Source organism: Orycteropus afer, unplaced genomic scaffold (assembly GCF_000298275.1).
Source record: "Orycteropus afer afer isolate SDZICR_OR568_19922 unplaced genomic scaffold, OryAfe1.0 scaffold00114, whole genome shotgun sequence".
Lineage (NCBI taxonomy): Eukaryota > Metazoa > Chordata > Mammalia > Tubulidentata > Orycteropodidae > Orycteropus > Orycteropus afer.
In genome coordinates, this window is record NW_006921701.1 from 7013002 (window position 1) to 7032856 (window position 19855).

General features: G+C 40.6%; 1 protein-coding gene across 1 annotated transcript; it reads left to right on the forward strand.

Moving 5' to 3' along the window:
• The first annotated feature begins 140 nt into the window (after positions 1 to 140).
• On the forward strand, positions 141 to 19379 carry CD86 (CD86 molecule). The gene is given in 5 exon segments (XM_042781391.1): positions 141 to 186; positions 9816 to 10157; positions 12976 to 13308; positions 16511 to 16663; positions 19306 to 19379. Coding segments are annotated over 5 exon segments (948 nt in total).
• Positions 19380 to 19855: the final 476 nt, after the last annotated feature.

Here is a 19855-nt window from a genome sequence, read left to right on the forward strand (position 1 = left end):
GGGTTTGAACCGCCAGCCTTCTGGTTAGCAGTCAAGTGCCTTAGCCACTATGCTACCAGAGCATTCCATTATGTGTTTGCACCATAGTTTGGTCATTCACTCTTCTGCTATAAATCTTAAAGATAAGTCCCTTGCCAGATATGTAATTATCAGCAAATATGAATTTGTTGCTGTCATTTTTATTATGTGCTTTTTCGTGGTGTCGATTTTTTTGTTCCATATCATTTTCTTTGCTGAGCTCGTTTGGTTTATGAATTGTGTTATCCCTTCCTTCATTGCTGTTGTTTTAGTATTTGCTGAATATTTATGCTGGTCCTCTTTCTTGATGTAAAGGTTTATCATTTTTCTTTGAGGTTACCCCGTGATTTATAGTTTTCTTCCCAAGTTTAGAACAGTCCGTTCTATCTTGTAATTGTCTTGACTTCCCTACCATCTAGACGTTCTGTAACACAGTTTTTTTTCCCTCTTTTTGGTTTGTAGTTGTCCTCATTTGTCAATTGATACCTCCGGTTCCCTTTTTACAATCTTGTAGCGTTCTTTACTTTGGACATTTTCCCTATTCTTGTTCTACAATATTTTTTATTTATTTATTTATTTTAGCTTTTTAATGATTGCTTCTTCCAATGTCTTTTTGAGGATCCTAAGTATAAAATGGTGATTCAAACCCACTAGCCACTCCTCAGAAGGAAGATGGGGCAATCTACTTCCGTAGTGATACTGCCTCGGAAAGCCAAGGAGGGGTCAGTATGAGTCAGATCCAACTCGACAGCTGTGAGTTAGGTTTTTGGTTTAAGTATAAAAACTAAAAAAAACCAAGCTCACTGCCATCGAGTGGATTCCGACTCATAGCGACCCCCTTTGGGTTTCTGAGGCAGTAAATCTTTATGGAAGTAGACTGCCCAGTCTTCCCTCCAGGGAGTGGCTGGTGAGTTTGAACCCCCAACTTTAAAATCTTTTTTTTCTGGAGTAAATTAATCTATCAATTATCTATTTTCTTGCTTGTCTTCCTGCTCCTGGGATTTTGTTGTGCGGGCTCATTTTGAGTAGGCGCTCTCTCTCCGCCCCCTTCTCTCTCCTCCCTGTCTAATAGTTTTATGGGTGACTCCACTTAGCCCCAGATCAGAAATGGTCTTATTTTAGTGCTTCAAGCTCCACTAACATAGTGATAATATGTATGTGGTAGATGCAGTTATCAAGCTAGCTGGTACTTTGACTTCTAGTCGTTGTACTATGGTTGGTGTCCTCCTGCTTTCCAGGCAAGCAATTTCATATATCTATAGCCTGAGGAATGTCTCTGGGTGGTGCAAATGATTTATTCTGCACTATTAACCTAAATGTCGGCCTTTAAAAACCCCGCAGAGATACCATATGAGAAAAGCCGGATGATCTGCTTTAAAGATCTCAGCCAAGAAAATCCTCTGGAGCAGTCCTACTTTGTAACAAGCAGGGTCTGTTGCCATGAGTCCAAATTGACTTGGCAGCAGTGAGTTTTGTTTTGCTTTGGCAGCCCAAGACAGAAGTTAGCAGTTCTTTTGTTTTGCTTTTCCCACCATTTTTTTTTCACTGATGGAAGAGCCATATTCCAGCCCCTGATGTCTGGCATTATGTCACTCTTTTCCCATACTTTTTATTCTCATCTTCATTCTGCAGGGGAGCCTCCGCTGACCTCTGCTGCTTTCAGACCTGGAGGTCCAGTGTCCCAAGGCTTCAACTTCTGTTCACTGCTTGTTGCTTGTATTTATTTCTTATTCACAACCATGTATATCTTGCTTTGACACCCAGAAGTGTCCTTTAATTATTCCCTCTTTTGTGCTTTATCCATTGTTGCTATGTGTTTGAAGTAAAAAAGATTGCCTTAAAGCATAAACTTATCAATACCTTATTGACTCAAAACTTCTATCTGATCCCTTCATTGTATTTTTCAAATCCATGTGATCTTCTATGATAATTTTTGCCAATTTCTCCCTGAAAATTTATCAATTTTTTCTTTTTATTTTTTTAAAAAAAGATGTTATTGTAAATATAACACAGATAGAGTATGACTGCTTAAAACCAATATATTTCCTAATGACTTCTTCATTGGTGGTGCTGTGCTTTTCTGTCAGAAAGCGCATAGTGGATGGTGTCCCTCTTTTGTGATATAAGCAGCCATTAATGTTCAATGTCCAGATCCCTTAACTGATTCCAAAAAACAAACATACTGCTGTGGAGTCAGATCTGACTCATAGCGACCCCTCCTTGGGTTTCCGAGGCCATATCTCTATGGAAGTAGATTGCCCAATCTTCCTTCTGAGGAGTGGTTGGTGGGTTTGAACCACCAGCCTTCTGGTTAGCAGTCAAATGCCTTAGGCACTAGGCCACCAGGACTCCTCTTAACTGACTGGGGTTGTGAAATGGTAATGTTACCATTCAGTCATTCCCTTCATTTATGAGCTTGACTATTTCTATGAAAAGAAATTTCATTCCCATTATGCATTTTTTCTTTGTATATTTGGATGTTCTGATGTTTTTGCATTTTTTACCTTTTATAATTATACCATGACTTTATTTTTGTTTCAAATTTTAACCTATCAAACATATGTTAGCCCTACTTTCCTTGTACTTGGTATGATTAATGTATCTTCTTCACCCGACCTTTTATTTTTGACCTACACCTATTTGTACCTGAAAACAGTATATATCTTTTGGTTTGATGTTTAACCTACTGTGAAAATTATTTTTTTAAAAAAACTTTTTATTGCCATTTGGGTAAAAGTTTACAGGGTGAATCAGTTTTCCATTCTACGATTCACACACATTTTGTTTCATGTCATCAATTGCAATTTCCTCAACGTAACATCACTCCTCTCACTTCCTCCCTGTGTTTCTCGTTTCCATTCCTGCTTTTCTCCTAACCCTTGCTGCCTTCTGAGTTTTGCCGTCTGTCAAATGCTGCCCTGTTTGTTGATCTCGAATGGTTGATTGTTCTAAGGACTGTGTATCTTCACAGAGTCATTGCTCACCTCATAGACCTGTTTCACTGAAAATTGAGCTACAGAAATGAGTTCAGTTCCAGGTTCAAAGGGTGACCAAGGACCATAGGGAGTTCCGCTAGTCTCTTTCTCAACAATAAGCCTGGTCTTTTTTCATGATTTTGAGGTTTGTTCCACATTTTTCTCCCATTCTATCCAGGACCTTCCAGTGTGATCCCTTCCAGAGTAGTTGGTAGTAGTAGCTGGGCACCATTTAGTTCTAGTCTCAGGGTTGTGGAGGCTGAAGTTTGCACGTTCTATTAGTTCTTTGGACTAATTATTTCCATAAGCCTTTGATTTTTTTTCACTTGTCTTTGCTCTGGACAAAGAGAGACCAATAGTTACACCTTATTGGCCACTCGCAAACTTTAAGACCCCAGTAGCTACTCACCCAAGTAGGATGTAGAACATTGTCTTTGTGTACTTTGTTATGCCAATTGACCTTGATGTCTCTGGAGACCATGGTCCTGAGTCCTCATGGTTTTTGGTTATGGCTAAGAAGTTTCCATAACTTTGCCCCCTTAGGCTTTCCTATATTCATGGATATATTTGCAGCATATGTAAATACATGTATAGAAATACACTCTGTCAAACCTATATGTATCCATGGGTATAATCCTATTCTCCTTCCCACACCTATTCAACTTACACATACATCTATGTATCTACTCATAGATTATTGGTTATTGTTATTACTGTTATTGCCGGACTGTGTATGAATTCATATTTACTTTTGTTGCCTTTGTGAGAATCATTTGTATAAAATAAAATTAGTCCACTTATATTTATTTACAAGGTTGTTATATTTGATTTATCTTTCTCCATTCTGGTAGTTTGCGTGTTCACTAACTCAGGTGTTAATATCTGCTTTTACATTTTATTTAAAACTAATTAAATTCAACTTGAAGCTCCATTTGGAGCCCTGATGATGTAACCATTAAGGACTCAGCTATTAACTGGAAGGTTGATGATTCATACCCACCCAGTGGCACCATGGAAGAAAGAGCTGGTGGCCTGCTCCCATAAAGATCACAGCTTAGGAAACCCTGTGGGGCAGTTCTACCCTGTCACATGAGATTGCTATGAGTCAAAAATCAACTCAATACCACCTAACAACAAAAACATATCTAGAATATAATACACATTATTATATGTATCATATGTATATGGCTGCACAGTGTACATGAAATCAATGCATAGATAATATTAACAGAAAGATCCAGGCCATGAAAAATCTTAGATAACCATCTCTACCCTATAACAGAGAATCCTCTTTTAGTAACCTAAAACATAATATACCTGAAATCTCTAGATAAATATGTTTTTTTCTCTGAGTACCCATTTTATTTGCTTCCTATTGACTCCTTCTCCCCTTCCCTTAACATATTAGATTTCTTGTCTTGTATTTCTCGATCTCCTCAGCAACACCTGTGCAGAACCTCTCTTGGGTAGTTTCCACCAAAAATTTAGATGACTGACAGCAGAAGGTGGGGAGCCATTCATTGAGAGAGAGAAGAAAGTTTGAAGGGGAGGAAAGAGTATCTGTTGCATATTTACATGGAAGTATCCAGTAGGCAGTTGGATATGGGTGTCCAGAACTCTAGGGAAAGTGATGGGCTGGAGGCAAGCATCTGTGAATTATTATCTTATAGTTGGCAGTCAAATCTATGGGGATAGAAGAGAAACACTAGGGAGAATGTGGAGATTGAGGAGAGGATTGAAAACAAGCACCATTTAACATTTAAGGAGTGGTCAGAGAAAACTGAAAGGAGGCCAGAGATTGAGGAAAAAATGGAGAATTTCAAGAAAGGGAGATGGTCAATGGCATTACAGTCAACAGAATGGTCAAAGAAGATGGGGTCTGACAAGAGCTCTGGATGTGGCCATGGTAGGACATACCTGACAACTTTTGCCTGGGCATTTTCAGTAGAGAAGCAGGGAAGGCTGGGAGTGGACACAGTGATTATAATTTAAGGGAAAGAGAAACTAAAAGCAGTAGCAAGGGAGATGCATGTGAAATAACCACTGTGAGGAAACAAGAAGGTGGTAAGCTGGATGAGTAAATACCAACCATCACTAAGGTCAAATGAAGTGAGATTGGAGACTATGAATTTGTAACATCACCAGTCTGAACAACTGAATAATTTCCTCCAAGAGTACTGAAGCATTCAATTGTAAGAACCAAAGCAAAACCCACCAAATTCCAACTCATAGTGACCTTATAGGACAGATTAGAACTGCCCCCATAGGGTTTCCAAGGTGTAAATCTTCACAGAAGCAGACTTCCATATCCTTCTCCCACAGAACTGGGGGATGGGGGGGGGGTCAAACTGCTAGCCTGTCAGTTAGAAGCTGAATGCTTTACCACTGCACCACCAGGGCTCCTGATAAGAACAGTTCATCAAAAGAAGAACGCTCTCAGGATGAGAATAGGCAGACAAAGAGGCAAGTTTCTTGAAATTGCAGGCAAGAGAATGATTGAAAAGATGAACTATTGCTGTACTCTCCATGACAATAGCCAGTAGCCACATGTGGCTATTTAAATTTAAATTCTTTAAGATTATACAAAAAGCAAAATTCAGTTCTCAACACTTGCTACATTTCAAGTGCTCAATAGCCAGAGAGTTCTTTTTGAAAGTGCTGCTTTATATGGTCTAGACTGGATACAGGTAAAGTCTTGACAAAGTGGAAGAAATGGGGGAGTAAGCAAGAATGACATCTGAAGGAATAGGAGGTCATGGATGGAGGTGAATGTTGGAGTTTAAAACTCTAGGGCAAGAGCTTTTCTTGGTGATTAGGTTCAGAGTTATATCATGGGAACTGAGCTGCTGAAATAGCATGAGGATGAAGATTTTTGGAGTTGAAAAGGTCAAAGAATTTTGAGGTCAGACTGTCAGTGGATTCATGCATGATGAAATCACCTAAATTGATGGCAAGAATTAATTGGAAAGACAGTTCAAGGGTCTGGTAGACCATGCGATCCTCAGCCTATATGACTATGTGACCAGAAGAACTAAATGGTACCCGGCCACCACTGTCAACCCCTCGGAGGGGATCTGTGTAGGAGATCCTGGATAGAGCAAGAGAACAATGTGGAACAAAACTCAAAATCACAAAATAAATAAATAAAAGACCAGGTTTGCTGGTCTAATAGAGCCTGGTGGAACCACTGAGACTATGGCCCCTAGCTGCCCTGCAGGTCTGGAATTGAACTCACTCCTGTGGCTTCCAGACAAACAAAAGACAGGCATATGGGCTGAACATTTACATCAGGTAGATACACTCCTTGGAGAGAACAATCATGGGAGAACAGAGGGGCTGTGTATGCACAGGGAGACAGCTCGGGGGCAGGAGTGCATGAGAGGGAAGGACACAGAGAAGAGGTAACTACAAGGAGGAAGTGGGAAGAGGGCTGTTACACTGTGAGAAATTGCAGTCAATGTCGTGAGACAAAACGTGTATGAAATGCTGTATGGAATGAACTTCCTTTATAAACCCAAATCACAATAAAAATAAATTAAAAAAAATTAATTGGAAAGAAAGACTTTGCATCTAATGTCAAATCCTCAGTGAACAAAAGGATAGTGACAAACGATTAGTAGCTAACTGCAATGAGAGAGGGGAACACCTCAAAAAAGTGATGGTGCTACTCAGATCTTTGTGAAATTGATAAAACAAGCAGCAGCTGGACAGCAAGTGGCTTCCTTTGGGTGGGGACAGATTTCAATTAAAGCATGACCTTGGAGGAAACATCTGATGATGAGGCTGAGAACTTAGAAAACTTTATTGAAATGGAATAAGGCTTTGAGAGGCCCTAATAAAGCTTTGAAGGAAGTTTAGTAAAAGAAGGAAAATTCATGGTCAAAGACAGTAACATGAGGAAGACATGATCATTGAATGATATGTAAGACATGCATTTGAGATAGTGCCAAGAAGGACTGAATTCCCAAGTCAGAAACCTCCCAAGTTTAGCAGATTATAGTTTTTGTGTGCTATTGAAACAGTATATTGCTGGGGGAAGTACTCAAATTTCCTTTGAAATAAAATCTTCCAGTTGATTAGTGTGGTGTCTTCCTCCTGACATTATTGCAACATCCAGTCATAATAAGGCCCAGACCATTTCTCTTACTAAATGTTTAGGAAGGAGGAGATTCTCAGTGCTTACCCACAAAGTGGTTTAGGGTTATATCAGGAGAGGCCCAAAACCACTCAGGGAGAACAGACTTTGAGCTATATCTTCTCCCACGAGCAGAAAGGGAATTAGTAGGATCCCCTATGCCTAGCTATGAGTGATGTCATGGAAAGCAATGGTTGGTGAGGGGCTGCAGAGTATAAATTGTGAAATAGTTTCAGTTCCACTGAGAATGACGTTCAGAGTCACTTCCACTCCAGGGGTTGGGGAGGCATAACGAGTTGTCATCAAGTCGACATCAACTCCTGGTGACCCCATGTATATAGAGTAGGACCGCACTCCATAGCCTTTCTATTGGCTGAATTTCAGAAGTACATCACCAAGCCTTTCTTCCAAGGAGCCTCTGGGTGGGCGTGAACCTCCAACCTTTTGGTTTGCAGCTGAGCACAGAAAGAAACAAATGTTTCCTTCTCTTCCCTACTTTGGAGACAGAGGCAGAGATCCTCTATAGCAACACTTCTCAAACTTGAATGTACACCTGAAGCTCTTTTCAAAATGCAGACTCTGATGCAATAGGTCTAGGGTGGGGCTAGAGATTCTGCTTTCCTAACCAGGCCCCAGGTGATGCTAATGCTGTTGGTCCACAGGCCAAACCTTGAACTGGTAGGTGAGAAGGGAGTCAGTTACATGGATGGAAGAGAAAGACCTTATAATCTTTGCCAGAAGAACTTAGTGACAGAGGTCTGTTAATGGAGAGAGTGAGTGGGATGGAGTAAAAGTACTATGAGGCTCTGCAGAGAACCATAAACAGAGAAGTCCAAGGTGAAGTCATCTCTAGGTGCAAAAAGCACAATTAACTCTCAACTGGCAGAATTTTCAGCTGCGTGTTTGCTTTCTCCATTAGGTCATTTGCCCTATATCATATGACAAATAGTGACGGAATGAATTTCTGAAATGATAGTCACTAGAAGCTTTTACAGCAGGTGGCACTCTTGCATTACCATTGAGAGCTTGGCAAAACAGTAGCAGGAGCCCCAACTTTGCCTTGAAGATTATTACTAAATACAGGTGAAACTGTTGAGTCCCCAATTCGCTGCTCTTTGTACCCAGGTAGAGTTTCTCTCCTCTCTCCAAATAATAACACATGCTGTATAGATGCTGCATTTTATACTTTCAAGTGCTTTACAGGGTTCTAGTGAGTATAGTACAATACACAAAGACTCATTCTTAAACTCTCACTGATGCCTAGAGTCCTCTTCCCTTAGAGTATAAGACCATCAACAACCTCGTTGATCACGTGTTCTCAATGGGCCAGACTGCATGCAATCCAATTTTGCCAAGTGCATGTAAAATTTATACTTCTTCTCACTCTTAGAAGAGAAACCTGTTGATCAAATCATTAAAAAATTTCTTCCACTTCCCAAAGAATACCTCAAGTGAAACTCCCCTCAGCTATTTCACCAACCTACCTTCCTTTCTTCCTTAATGTCAATATCCCTTCACTGAAATCCTGAGTAATGACACTTCCCCCAAGATGGCATCTAACTCTATGTTAACTAAGAAACATTAGCATTCTCCCACTTGCCCCACACTTCTCACCCACCACTATTTCTTTCCAAGTCTCAACTAATTCTGTGACAGAGAAAAGACCTACACAAACCCTGTAATCACCCTTAAGGAGTTTGATGGACCAAATCCCACACACAAACTCCAACATGCCTCAGAGACCAAAGCTTTTTTTCCTGAACTCTTCCAGCATGTTCCCTGTAAGTTGCTAAAATTTCCAGGGGTACCGTATACTGTGAGAAGCAAGTTTGCACTGGGATTTCCCCAATTCTCCCAAAGCACATCCTCACCTCCCCATCTATGTTTCATTTCCAACATTTCATTCATGTACCTTAAATGGTCTCTGTCCACCACAATCCCCAACAGCCATCATATTTGCCCAGTTCTCTTTTCTCATTTCTAAAAAAGATTGAGTTTAGAGAGGTCAATGAGAATGGAGGATTTGGCTGACTGTTGGAACCATTTCCAAATCTTTTTTATAGTCTTGGGAGATCTGGACATGGGAGTAGCAGCCATGAGAAAGGCTCTATAAAGGAACTATTTGACTTTCAAAGAGGCAAGTCAATGTCACCCCTAACTAAGGAGGCATAATGAAAAAGAGAATCAAATTTATTACAATTATCAATGACCTCTTCAGCACAGCCAGGCCAAGGAATAAGACAGTAAAGGATAGGAGGCCTTTTGATGATGATGACAGAAGTAATGGCATCTACACAGCTACAGTAATGATAATCAGTATTCAGGTACTGGGAAGGTAACATGTAGGGAAATTACTTTTCTAGCTCTTCTTGGTTTTCCTGTCCTGGAATTTAAGTTCACAGAACTATGTGCTAGAAAGGCCATGAGAACATTTGGTATGTCTATTCATTAAATAGGTGAGGAAACTGAGGCTCAGAGAGATTGCAGTTTGCACAGGCAACTTGGCAGTGGAGCCAGTGATCTCTAGACACGCAGCATGTATGCACAGTTTCAGAGCTTAAAATCTACTGCTTCAGAATCATTACTGACAAGATAGCATCTGGGTATTAGATACATAAAATGAAATTGTAATTTTTTTTTCTTCCTGCTTGTTTCTCCTTTCCCACTACCCACCTCTCCCTCTTCAGGTGCTGCTGCCACCATAAAGATTCAGGCTTATTTCAACGAGACTGCATATTTGCCATGTCAATTCATAAACTCTAATAACCTAAGCCTGGATGAGCTGGTAGTCTTCTGGCAGAATCAGGAACAGTTGGTCTTGTTTGAGCTATACCAAGGCAAAGAGAAAGCTGATAATGTTGATCCTAAGTATAAAGACCGCCACATAAGCTTTGACGAGGAAAATTGGACCCTGCATCTCCACAATGTTGAGATCAAGGACCAGGGCAATTATCAGTGTTTTGTCCATCATAAAAGCCGTAAAGGACTTGTTCCCACCTACAAGATGAGTTCTGAATTGGCAGTGATTGGTAAGTGGTTAATGGTGGTTCAGGTCCCTGATTTTCTCAGATGAAACGTCATATGAGTAGAGCAATACTGGGAGGAACCTGTTGAGAGAAGGCAGAAAATAACCAATTCTGGGAACCATTTGAAGAGAGTTCAGGGTCTGGGAGTAAGGAACTGAAAGTCCTTTGTACTTTTTATAGTTTGCTTCTGAAGGATCAGTAATAACCTGTTTGGAGACAAAATAGAGTTGATTGAACAAAGATAATGTGACTTAGTGAAAACCACATGTTATTTGGCTATTAATAAATTTGTATAACCATATAGTCCTCAAATCTCTTTTGCATCCATTTTTTTCCTTTGGCCTAAGATTTTTCACCCACAAAACCTTTGCCTGGAGCTTCTAGCAAGGATTAGAACTGACTGATTTGGGTTTTCCCTCCAACCTCCTGTGGTTGCCTATGACTTGCTGTTGCACCAAGCGTGAGCCCAGTAGACAGAAAGGAAATAACCGAACAAATAATCCACAAACTGATAAACCAGTCTTTTCTGCTTCACTAGTCCTTGAAAAGCCTAAATGTCACTACAGATTTTTTTTAAGTTATCATATAGTAAAAATGGACTTTTTTTTTATCCTTTTGGTTTGCAACTCTATGAATTTGACACGTGTATTTTTGTATAACCAACAGCATAATCAGGATACAGAACACTTCCATCATCCTAACCAGAAACTCTTTAATGCTTCTCTTTATAGTCATGCCCTCTCTGCACCTATAAATCCTGTTTTTCGTCCTACACTTTTGTCATTTTTGAGAATGCCACATAAATGGAATCATATAGTATGTAACTTTTTAAGACTGGCTCTTTTTATTCAACATAATGTCATTGAGCTTCATCCAAGTTGTTGCAAATATCAAAAGTTTGTTTCTTTTTGTTGCTTAATAGTATTCTATTGTTTATCCACTTATCCATTAAAGGACATTTGGGTTGTTTCCAGTTTTGGGCTACTATGAATAGAGCAGATATAAACATTTATATACAGGTTTTTGCATGAACATAAGTTTTCATTTCTCTAGGATAGCTATAGAAGTCCTGGTGGTGCAGTAGTTAAAGCAAAGCACTAAGCTGCTAACCAAAAAGTTAGTGGTTTGAACTCACCAGCTTCTCCCAGTGATAAAGATGTGGCAGTCTTCTTCCTTAAAGATTTACAGCCTTGGAAACCCTATGAGGCAGTTGTCTTCTGTCCTGTAGGGTTGCTAGGGTCACAATCAATTTGACAGCAGTGGGAGACTGCTGGGAGAGGGTAGATATTCAGGTGTCCCATTCCAAAACCAAAAACCCACTGCCATTGAGTCAACTCCAACTCACAGTGACCCCCATTGGATTTCCAAGGCTGTAAATCTTTATGGAAGTAGATTGCCCCATCTTCCTTCCGTGGAGTGGCTGGTGGGTTTGAACTGCTGATTTTCTAGTTAACAATTAAATGTCTTATCCACTACACCCAGAGCTCCTCATTACTGGTTCCATATTACTTTTTGACAAAATTGGAAAAGGCAGATCAACATCTATTCTGAAAACACAGAGTAAAGCAGAGGTGAAAGCAGGCACAAAATGAGGAGTTGCTTGCTGCCTTTGAGCCCTGTGTGATTCAAACTAGGACACAGGGCTTTTGGAAAATTTAACCAAATGCTAAGTTAATGTTTTCAAAATTGTGGTCAAATACCACTGATGGAACATAGTATGTTTCAGGTGGGACACAGACAAACTTTCATTTATTTATAAACAGTTTTTTGCTTATTTTAATGTGTACTAGAAAAGCTTGGAAAGAAGACGGGGCAATCTACTTCCATAGTGATACTGCCTCGGAAACCCAAGGAGGGGTCACTATGAGACAGGTCCTACTCAACGGCACATAACAACAACAACTAGAAAAGCTATAACTCATCCAACCTGTGATTTCACAGATATTATTGCTTGTTGTTCAATACCGAAGTAGATTGCCCAACCTTCCTTCCAAGGAGGGTTTGAACCACCAGGCTTCTGGTTAGCAGTCAAATACCTTAGGCACTGCACCACCTGAGCTCCCCTAAATGCTTTGTTGTTGTTGTTATGTGCCTCGAGTTGGACCTGACTCATAGTGACCCCTCCTTGGGTTTTTGAGGTAGTATCACTATGGAAGTAGATTGCCCAACCTATCTTCTACAGACCACATAAAGTACAAAGCTAAGAGAAACATTGTATTTATGAGGCTCATCTATTTTCCCTAAAAATGGCTGGATTTGACCTTCATCTTTTAGTACATGATGAAGACACCTTGATAGTCATGCCAAAAACCGGTCTTCTAAATTTATAAATCCAAAATCCCCATTTACTCACTGACCACTGTCATACTTGGGTTTCTGAAAGACCGTGTGGAATCTTGTTAATTCCTGATGGGACTTTAGCCTCGGTCCTTTTCTGCTCTTAGTCTGAAATATATTCCATAAGACACTTGGGTCTTGAGTCAGACCACTTCTCCTTCCAATGATTCCACTCCCTGGAATAATGGCAATTGCATATCTTTGATGACTCAATTTCAGCCCTAAAATCTTTCAGAGCATATGTTGAGAAGCTTGATTTGGGTAAGCAAGAAGGGAACGTGGTCCAGGACTCCATTCCCGAAAAATAAATGTGGGGGTCATAATGTGGTTCTCACCATGTTTTGAGGCCCACACTTTATGACAGTCTGGAGTTCCCAGGTGTGCCCTCAATGAGTTCCCAGATCGGGTATCTACTTATTTGTTGTTCTAGATACGTCCTAATTTAAACTGATTTTTTTCCTCCCTCTGTCTATTCTGCTTTCAGCTAACTTTAGTCAACCTGAAATAACGCAAGATTCTAATTCATCAGTCAAGTCTTACAGAAATTTCACTTGCTCTTCTATAGAAGGTTACCCACAGCCTATGGAGATGTACTTTTTGCTAAAAACTGAGAATTCAACTATCAAATATTCTCCTACCATGCAGCAATCTCAAGATAATATCACAGAACTTTACAATGTTTCTATCAGCTTGTATCATACTGGACTTCAAAATACAACAAGCATGAGCATCCTGTGTGTCCTCTGTATCACAGATGACCAACCTTTGCAACCTGAGCTGACGAAGATGTGTCTTTTCTCCCAACCTTATGTTATAGGTAAAACTTATTTCCAAGATCATTTATTTGTTTAGGTATTGTACATAAATGATTAAGGCAGATCATCCACACTGTCCCTTGCTTATTGGGAAACCTCCAATTTGGTCATTTTATGGTGTTTTTTGGAAGGACTCAGTTAGGAGCCCTGGTAGTGTAATGCCTAAGGCATTTGACTGCTAACTAGAAGGCTGGCAGTTCAAACCACCAGCCACTCCTTGGAAGGAAGGTTGGACAATCTACTTCCATAAAGATACTGCCTCAGAAACCAAATGAGGGGTCACTATGAGTCGGGTCAACTCGACAGCAGTGAATTTGGTTTGGTTTTTGGCAGTTCATGAAGCAAGAGTGATGTAGGGTCCAAAAGACTATAAACCTATGCTATACTCAAGGAAACATGTTCTTAGTGCAGAAAATGACCCAATCTTTGGGCTATGTTTGGATGGAATATTCTGAAGTTTAAGTCATAAAATCCAGACATTTTCTAGTCCATAATTCTTATATTCATTAAAATAACATACACACACGTATCATACATGCAAGCATACATACATATACATATACATATAGCATTTATTATGAGTACAGAACCATTCTAGACATTGTTGGTTGTGGGGGTGAAAACTAAAAGGTATTATACATACTCTCTGCCCCTGAAGGCCTTCCAGTAGAATCAGAAAGCCATGATGTGCACAAGTGGAAAACTAGATTTTAAAAAGGTTGAACTAGGATCTAAATTTTATCCCGTGGAAATATGTAACTAAATTCAAATCAAGAGGACTTATAATCAGTTTTATAGGTATTCAGAGGCAGGCAAGATCCTTGAGAACCAAGGAAGATTTTCCTAAAGGAAGTGGGACTTTATACCTCATAAGACCACAAAAGAAATAAGTGGACTCAGTAAGTTTGCTGAGGAGAAGGGAGGGCATTTTAGATGACAGTTACTCAAACCTGCAGTGGCTTCCTGAATAGAAGAATTCTAAAAGAGTCCAGACTCAGAGGGTGAGAGGACCACTATTGATTAGCAGCATCTGATTTGAGAGGAGCTCTGATAGCATGGTGCCTAAGGCACTTGACTGCTAACCAGAAGGCTGGTGGTTCAAACCCACCAGCCACTCCTCAGAAGGAAGGTTGGGCAATCTACTTCTGTAGTAATACTGCCTCAGAAACACAAGGAGGGGTCGCTATGAGTCGAGTCTGACTCAACGGCACATAACAACAAGAACAATATCTGATATGGGCATAGGAGGTGGTGGCAGGCATCAGCATACATGTGGTAAGGAAAGATTCAGATGCAGAAATGCTTTGGGAATGTTCACAATGTAGTGCAGGATAAGTCCAGCTGGAGGAAAGATTAATAGGAGCCTGCCATTTTAAAGTACCAGCTTTATTCTAGAGGGAAATTGTCCACAGTTAAGACCCCACTTTTGAGGAGCAGTAATTTCAAGATTTTCTCCTGAAATATAGGCACTCTGAATCCACACTGTCCCAATCACTGCTTGCTCTGATCCTGACCTCTTCTTCCACCCACCTGCCCTTCCGCTTGCTTTGTCCCCTCTTCCATCTCTGACCCAATGGTTTGCCTCTCTCTTGGCATCCACCCAACCCCTTGCTCTGTCCTCTGGCTTTGTTTGCCTCCTCTCTGCTAGGATCTTTCTGTTCACACATAACTCAGCCTATGGTCACACTCAAATGGGAAGTCCCTGGGCCCAATCCCCACCAACCAGCTCTTCAACTGAGACAATCCCCTCTTCTAGTACAGGTGCCCTTCCTCTCCCAGTTACCTCAGCCTCTGAGAGTCTAGTCAGTAGTGAAGCCACCTAATCTGTCCTAGTTTGAGTGTAGCTTCTCTTGACCTAATAGAAGCCTTTCCCAAGCTGTCTCCAAAGTTCAGCACCTTCTCGGAGCCACCAACATCACTACATATGACATCATGTCCTGGAGCCTTTTGCCATGGGTCCAATAGTCTACAAATAAACAGGGGCTTGTTGGAAACCCAAGGAGGGGTCGCTATGAGTTGGATCCAAATGGACAGCAGTGAGTGAGTTTTCACCATTGTAACCTCATCATGGATCACCATTCTTTGGCTACTCAACTACTGCCAAAACCACCTCCCCAGCTGTCACCATCTTCAGAGTCGTTTTAGCTCTGGCTACCTCAGGAATATGTGACTTGCCTCTCTGTATCCCTTTATTATGGGTTGATGAAGGATAGTGTTTGCCTTGAGTCATGGCACCTTCTGGGGTGCTCCAAGGTAGCAGTCCTCATGTTAACAAGTACAACCTCCTTTACTGGAAATTTCAAATGGACTCAAGTGGGATAAACTGGGACAGACTCAAAAGGTGTTGCATATGCCGTACAAAACCAACAACTCCTTTTCTTAATGTCCCAGGGACAAGGCATGTGTCCACAAACCATAGCTAAGCTAGGAATGTCAGCTGGTCCTATTTTCCTGTAATTTGGGATTAACAACCAGAACTGTTCTCATAAATATTTATAAAGTGGGGCACTCAGTTTGAAGTTGCTCTCCAAGGCCTGTTTTTCTATTTCCTCGAACCTTAGGAATCTTAGGAAAGTTAGAAGTAAGTCCTGAGAGATAGGGAGGACTTTGAGGATTGTGACCCTGTTAGCTCAGGTCATGAGGAGATATCAAAGTTTTTCTAGTAGGGTGAAACATACTGAAAGCCCACTGTAACCAGTGGTGATGGCGGGGATAAGTTAGAGGAGTCTGTTAAAAGACTGTTACATTTGTCCAAGTAAGAGCTATTGGGGACCTGATCTTAGATGATGGTGTACAGAAGAGTCATTACAAGGAAAACTTCAGAACGTGGCAGCTGGGGAAGAAGGGCATTGCACAGATGATTGTATATTCAGAGACTCAGCAAGGATATTTTACCCAGATTCCAGAACCAAGGGCCTGGGTTGACCCTCTTCTTCCAGATCATTGTCAGTATAATCCCAGTTTCTGGGAAGGGAGAGCAACTCAGCCCAGGAATTTGACCAGAAGCATTGACTGGGTCTTAGCTGCTGAGGTCCTGAGGCCAGGACCTTCTAGGGCCTCATCTTGTACATGTTAGGCTCCTAAGGCCTTAGAGCCCTGGGGAGATGAAGACAAGTAAATAAATAGAACATCAGCAGCAAAGATAAACCTTTTATAAATGACCTTACTGGATGATTGAAAACTAGTGGTCTTTTCTAGTTCCAGTGTCACCCGAGACACTTCTGATTCCAAAAGACCACATCCTCTGGATTGCTGTTACCCTTCCACTGGTCATTGTCAGTGTGATGATATTCTTTCTAGCACAATGGAAAAGGAAGAAGAAGCACCCTGACCTCTCTCGTCAATATCATGAATGTGGTGAGTCAGTCCTTGTCTTCTCTGCAGATTGCCACTTTGCAGCTTCTTCCCTATCAACTGTTTTTTGGAGTCCGTTGGCTAGCACGCTGGGATCCCAGACAGGCAAAAAGTAAGCTAGTTAATGGAGAGGTTTTCCCTAAAGGCTGAGAGCCCAGATAGATTGGACTCAGCCAACAATGTTGTTCTAGATTTCTAGCATTGGCAACATGTCTTTCCTAGGAGTATAAGATTTACAAATGTACATGTGGTTTCCAGGCAAAGCTGATTATTACTTGCTTTACTTACTTCACTTCATGACACTACTGTGAGAATTCAATGAAGTGAAATGATGAAAACATTTCTTCTAAATGTTGAAAGCTACATGTGTAAGATTTTGGTATCCAAGCAAGGCTGTTGGGTGAGAGGGAAGGGAGGACTAGACAAACACAAGACTCACCCTCCCATCTCTAAACATCTATAGTGTCTGATATGGTGCCAGAAGATGAGCTCCTCAGGTTGGAGGGCACCCAAAATATGACTGGGGAAGAGCTGTCTCCTTAAAGTAGAACCAAAAACCAAACCAAACTCACTGCCATCGAGTCAGTCCTGACTCATAGCGACCTCTCCTTGGGTTTCTGAGGCAGTATCAGTACAGAAATAGATTGTCCAGTCTTCCTTCCAAGGAGTGGCCAGTGGGTTTGAACCGCCAGCCTTCATAGTTAGCAGTCAAATGCTTTAGGCACTACACCACCAGAGCTCCTCCTCAAAGTAGAGCCGAACTTAATAACATGGATGGAGTAAAATATTCTGGACCTTCATTTGGTGATGTAGCATGACTCAAAATGAGAAGAAACAACTACAAACATCCACACCCCCACTAGAATGTCTAAAATTAAAAAGATTAATAGTATCAAGTGTTAGCAAGGATGTGAAGTAACTGGAACTTTTATGCCCTGCTGTACAGCCCAGCAATCCTAGGTATTTACCCAGGAGAAAGAAAAACATAAAACATATACACCAATTAATATGCAAATGTTAGAGAAGCTTTATTAGTAATACCCCGAAACTGGCAGCCTAAACTTTCATCAACTGGTGAATGGGTAAACAAATGTTGGAACATTCATACAATAAAATATTAGTTAGAATTAGAAAAGATTGAACTTCTGGTAACATGCAACAACATGGATAATTATATAAAAAAAAAAATCATGCTAAGTAAAAGAAGCCAGGTATAATAAGACTATGTACAAAATTTTGTATAAAATTTTGGAAAAAACAAAACTGTTGTGATAATTAGCTGATCAGTGGTTACCAGCAAATAAGTTGAAGTGAGAAATTGAGAAGAGGCAGGAGGGAAATTTGGGGGGTAATATAAATATTCTATAGGTTGATTGTGGTGGTGGTTACATGACTGTATACATTTGTTAAATTTACCAAACTTTATACTGAAAATGATGCTGAATTTTGTTGTATATGTATTCTATATCAATAAAGCTGTAAATATATAGATATATTCACACACATACACACATACCTACATACAACAATATCAGTTGCTGCCAAGTTAACTCCAGCTCATGGCAGCTCCACATGTGTCAGAGTAGAACTGTGTTCCATAGGGTTCTCTGGCTGATTTTTTGGCAGTAAATTGCCAGACTTTTCTTTCAAGGAGCCTCTAGTGGACCCAAACCTCTAACTATTTGGTTATGCTATCCGTTTGGAGCTCTGGTAACATAGTGGCTAAGACACTTGACTGCTAACCAGACGGCTGGCAGTTCAAACCCACCAGCCACTCCTCGGAAGGAAGGTTGGGCAATCCTACTTCCGTAGTGATACTGCCTCAGGAAACCCAAGGAGGGGTCGCTATGAGTCGGGTTTGACTCGACGGCACATAACAACAACAACAACAATCCGTTTGTACCACCCAGAGATTCCAAATATATACCTAGTCACTGCCATCAAGTTGATTCCAACTCACAACAACCCTGTAGGACAGATAGTATTTTCCCACAGGGTTTCCAAGGCTGGAAGCAGACTGCTTCATCTTTCTTCTGTGGTGCAGCTGGTGGGTTCAAACTGCCGATCTTTCAGTTAGTAGCGAGATGCTTTAACCTCTGTGCCACCAGAGTTCCATATATATATATATATGAGGATATATATATATATATATATATATACTGCCAATGATAGGAAGTGTTCAAGAAGACTCTAGTATCAAAGACTGATTCACAAAGCCATCAGGGTTATTTTTGAGAGGATTCATGTAATCTCTAAATTCCTCCATGGACATTCAAGTTAGCAAATCCTGCTGTGAGGCTCTAAGTGGGACAGTAACACTATCACAACAGTTCACAACAGTCAATATAAAGGAATTTATATCCCAAGCTGCATCAGTAGTTAGTCCATACCAATAGCAACTCAGGCTTTGGGAAGGCTAGCAGGCTAAAGATTTCCCACTTGGATCCATCTCATGTAACACTGTACAGTATTTGTTAGCACCAATTGGCCAGCCCCTGAGATTGCATTATTTAAATAACCAGATATTCCTCATATAAAATCACAATATTTTCTCTCTCCAGTTCCAGGACTAGAGCTACTCCAAACTTTCCCATTTTAGTATCTATGGATAATATGTTTTCTGAGGATGTTTTTGTCTCTTTCAGAAACCATCAAAGTGGAAGGAGAGGAGAGTGAAAATGCCAAGCAAAGGTGAGTTCTGACCCTGCAACACTGTTGAAAGGAGTATGATCTCCAGAGGTTCTATAGGTTTGAGGTTGACACATGCTGAGACTTCAACAACCATGAGGAAATGAGCAGGGAGAGGGAAGTGAGGCTAGTTAGAACCTGGAGGAAAATAACCTGTTTGTAAATTGGTGGCAGGCTATTCAATACATAATTTCCAAGAGGCATAGCAAGCTCAGTTACTGGCAGTTACTGTCAAGTAAAAATCAATACCATAGGGGTGTGATGTGGTAATCATCGACTCACCTGAGTTGGATTACAGGCTCTTGGGACTTTCTGGAAGGCAATGGATTCATCTTACTGAACACAGTAGCTGCAGTACCAAGTCTGGATGAATGGGTGTCCTACATACAGTATATATTGCTTATCAAGACCAATTCCAAAGACTTCAGGCAAGATGGCAGACAAGCTACATAGACCCTCTACAACAAAAAAATGAGAAACTAGTTGAAACAGATACAGAATATAGTC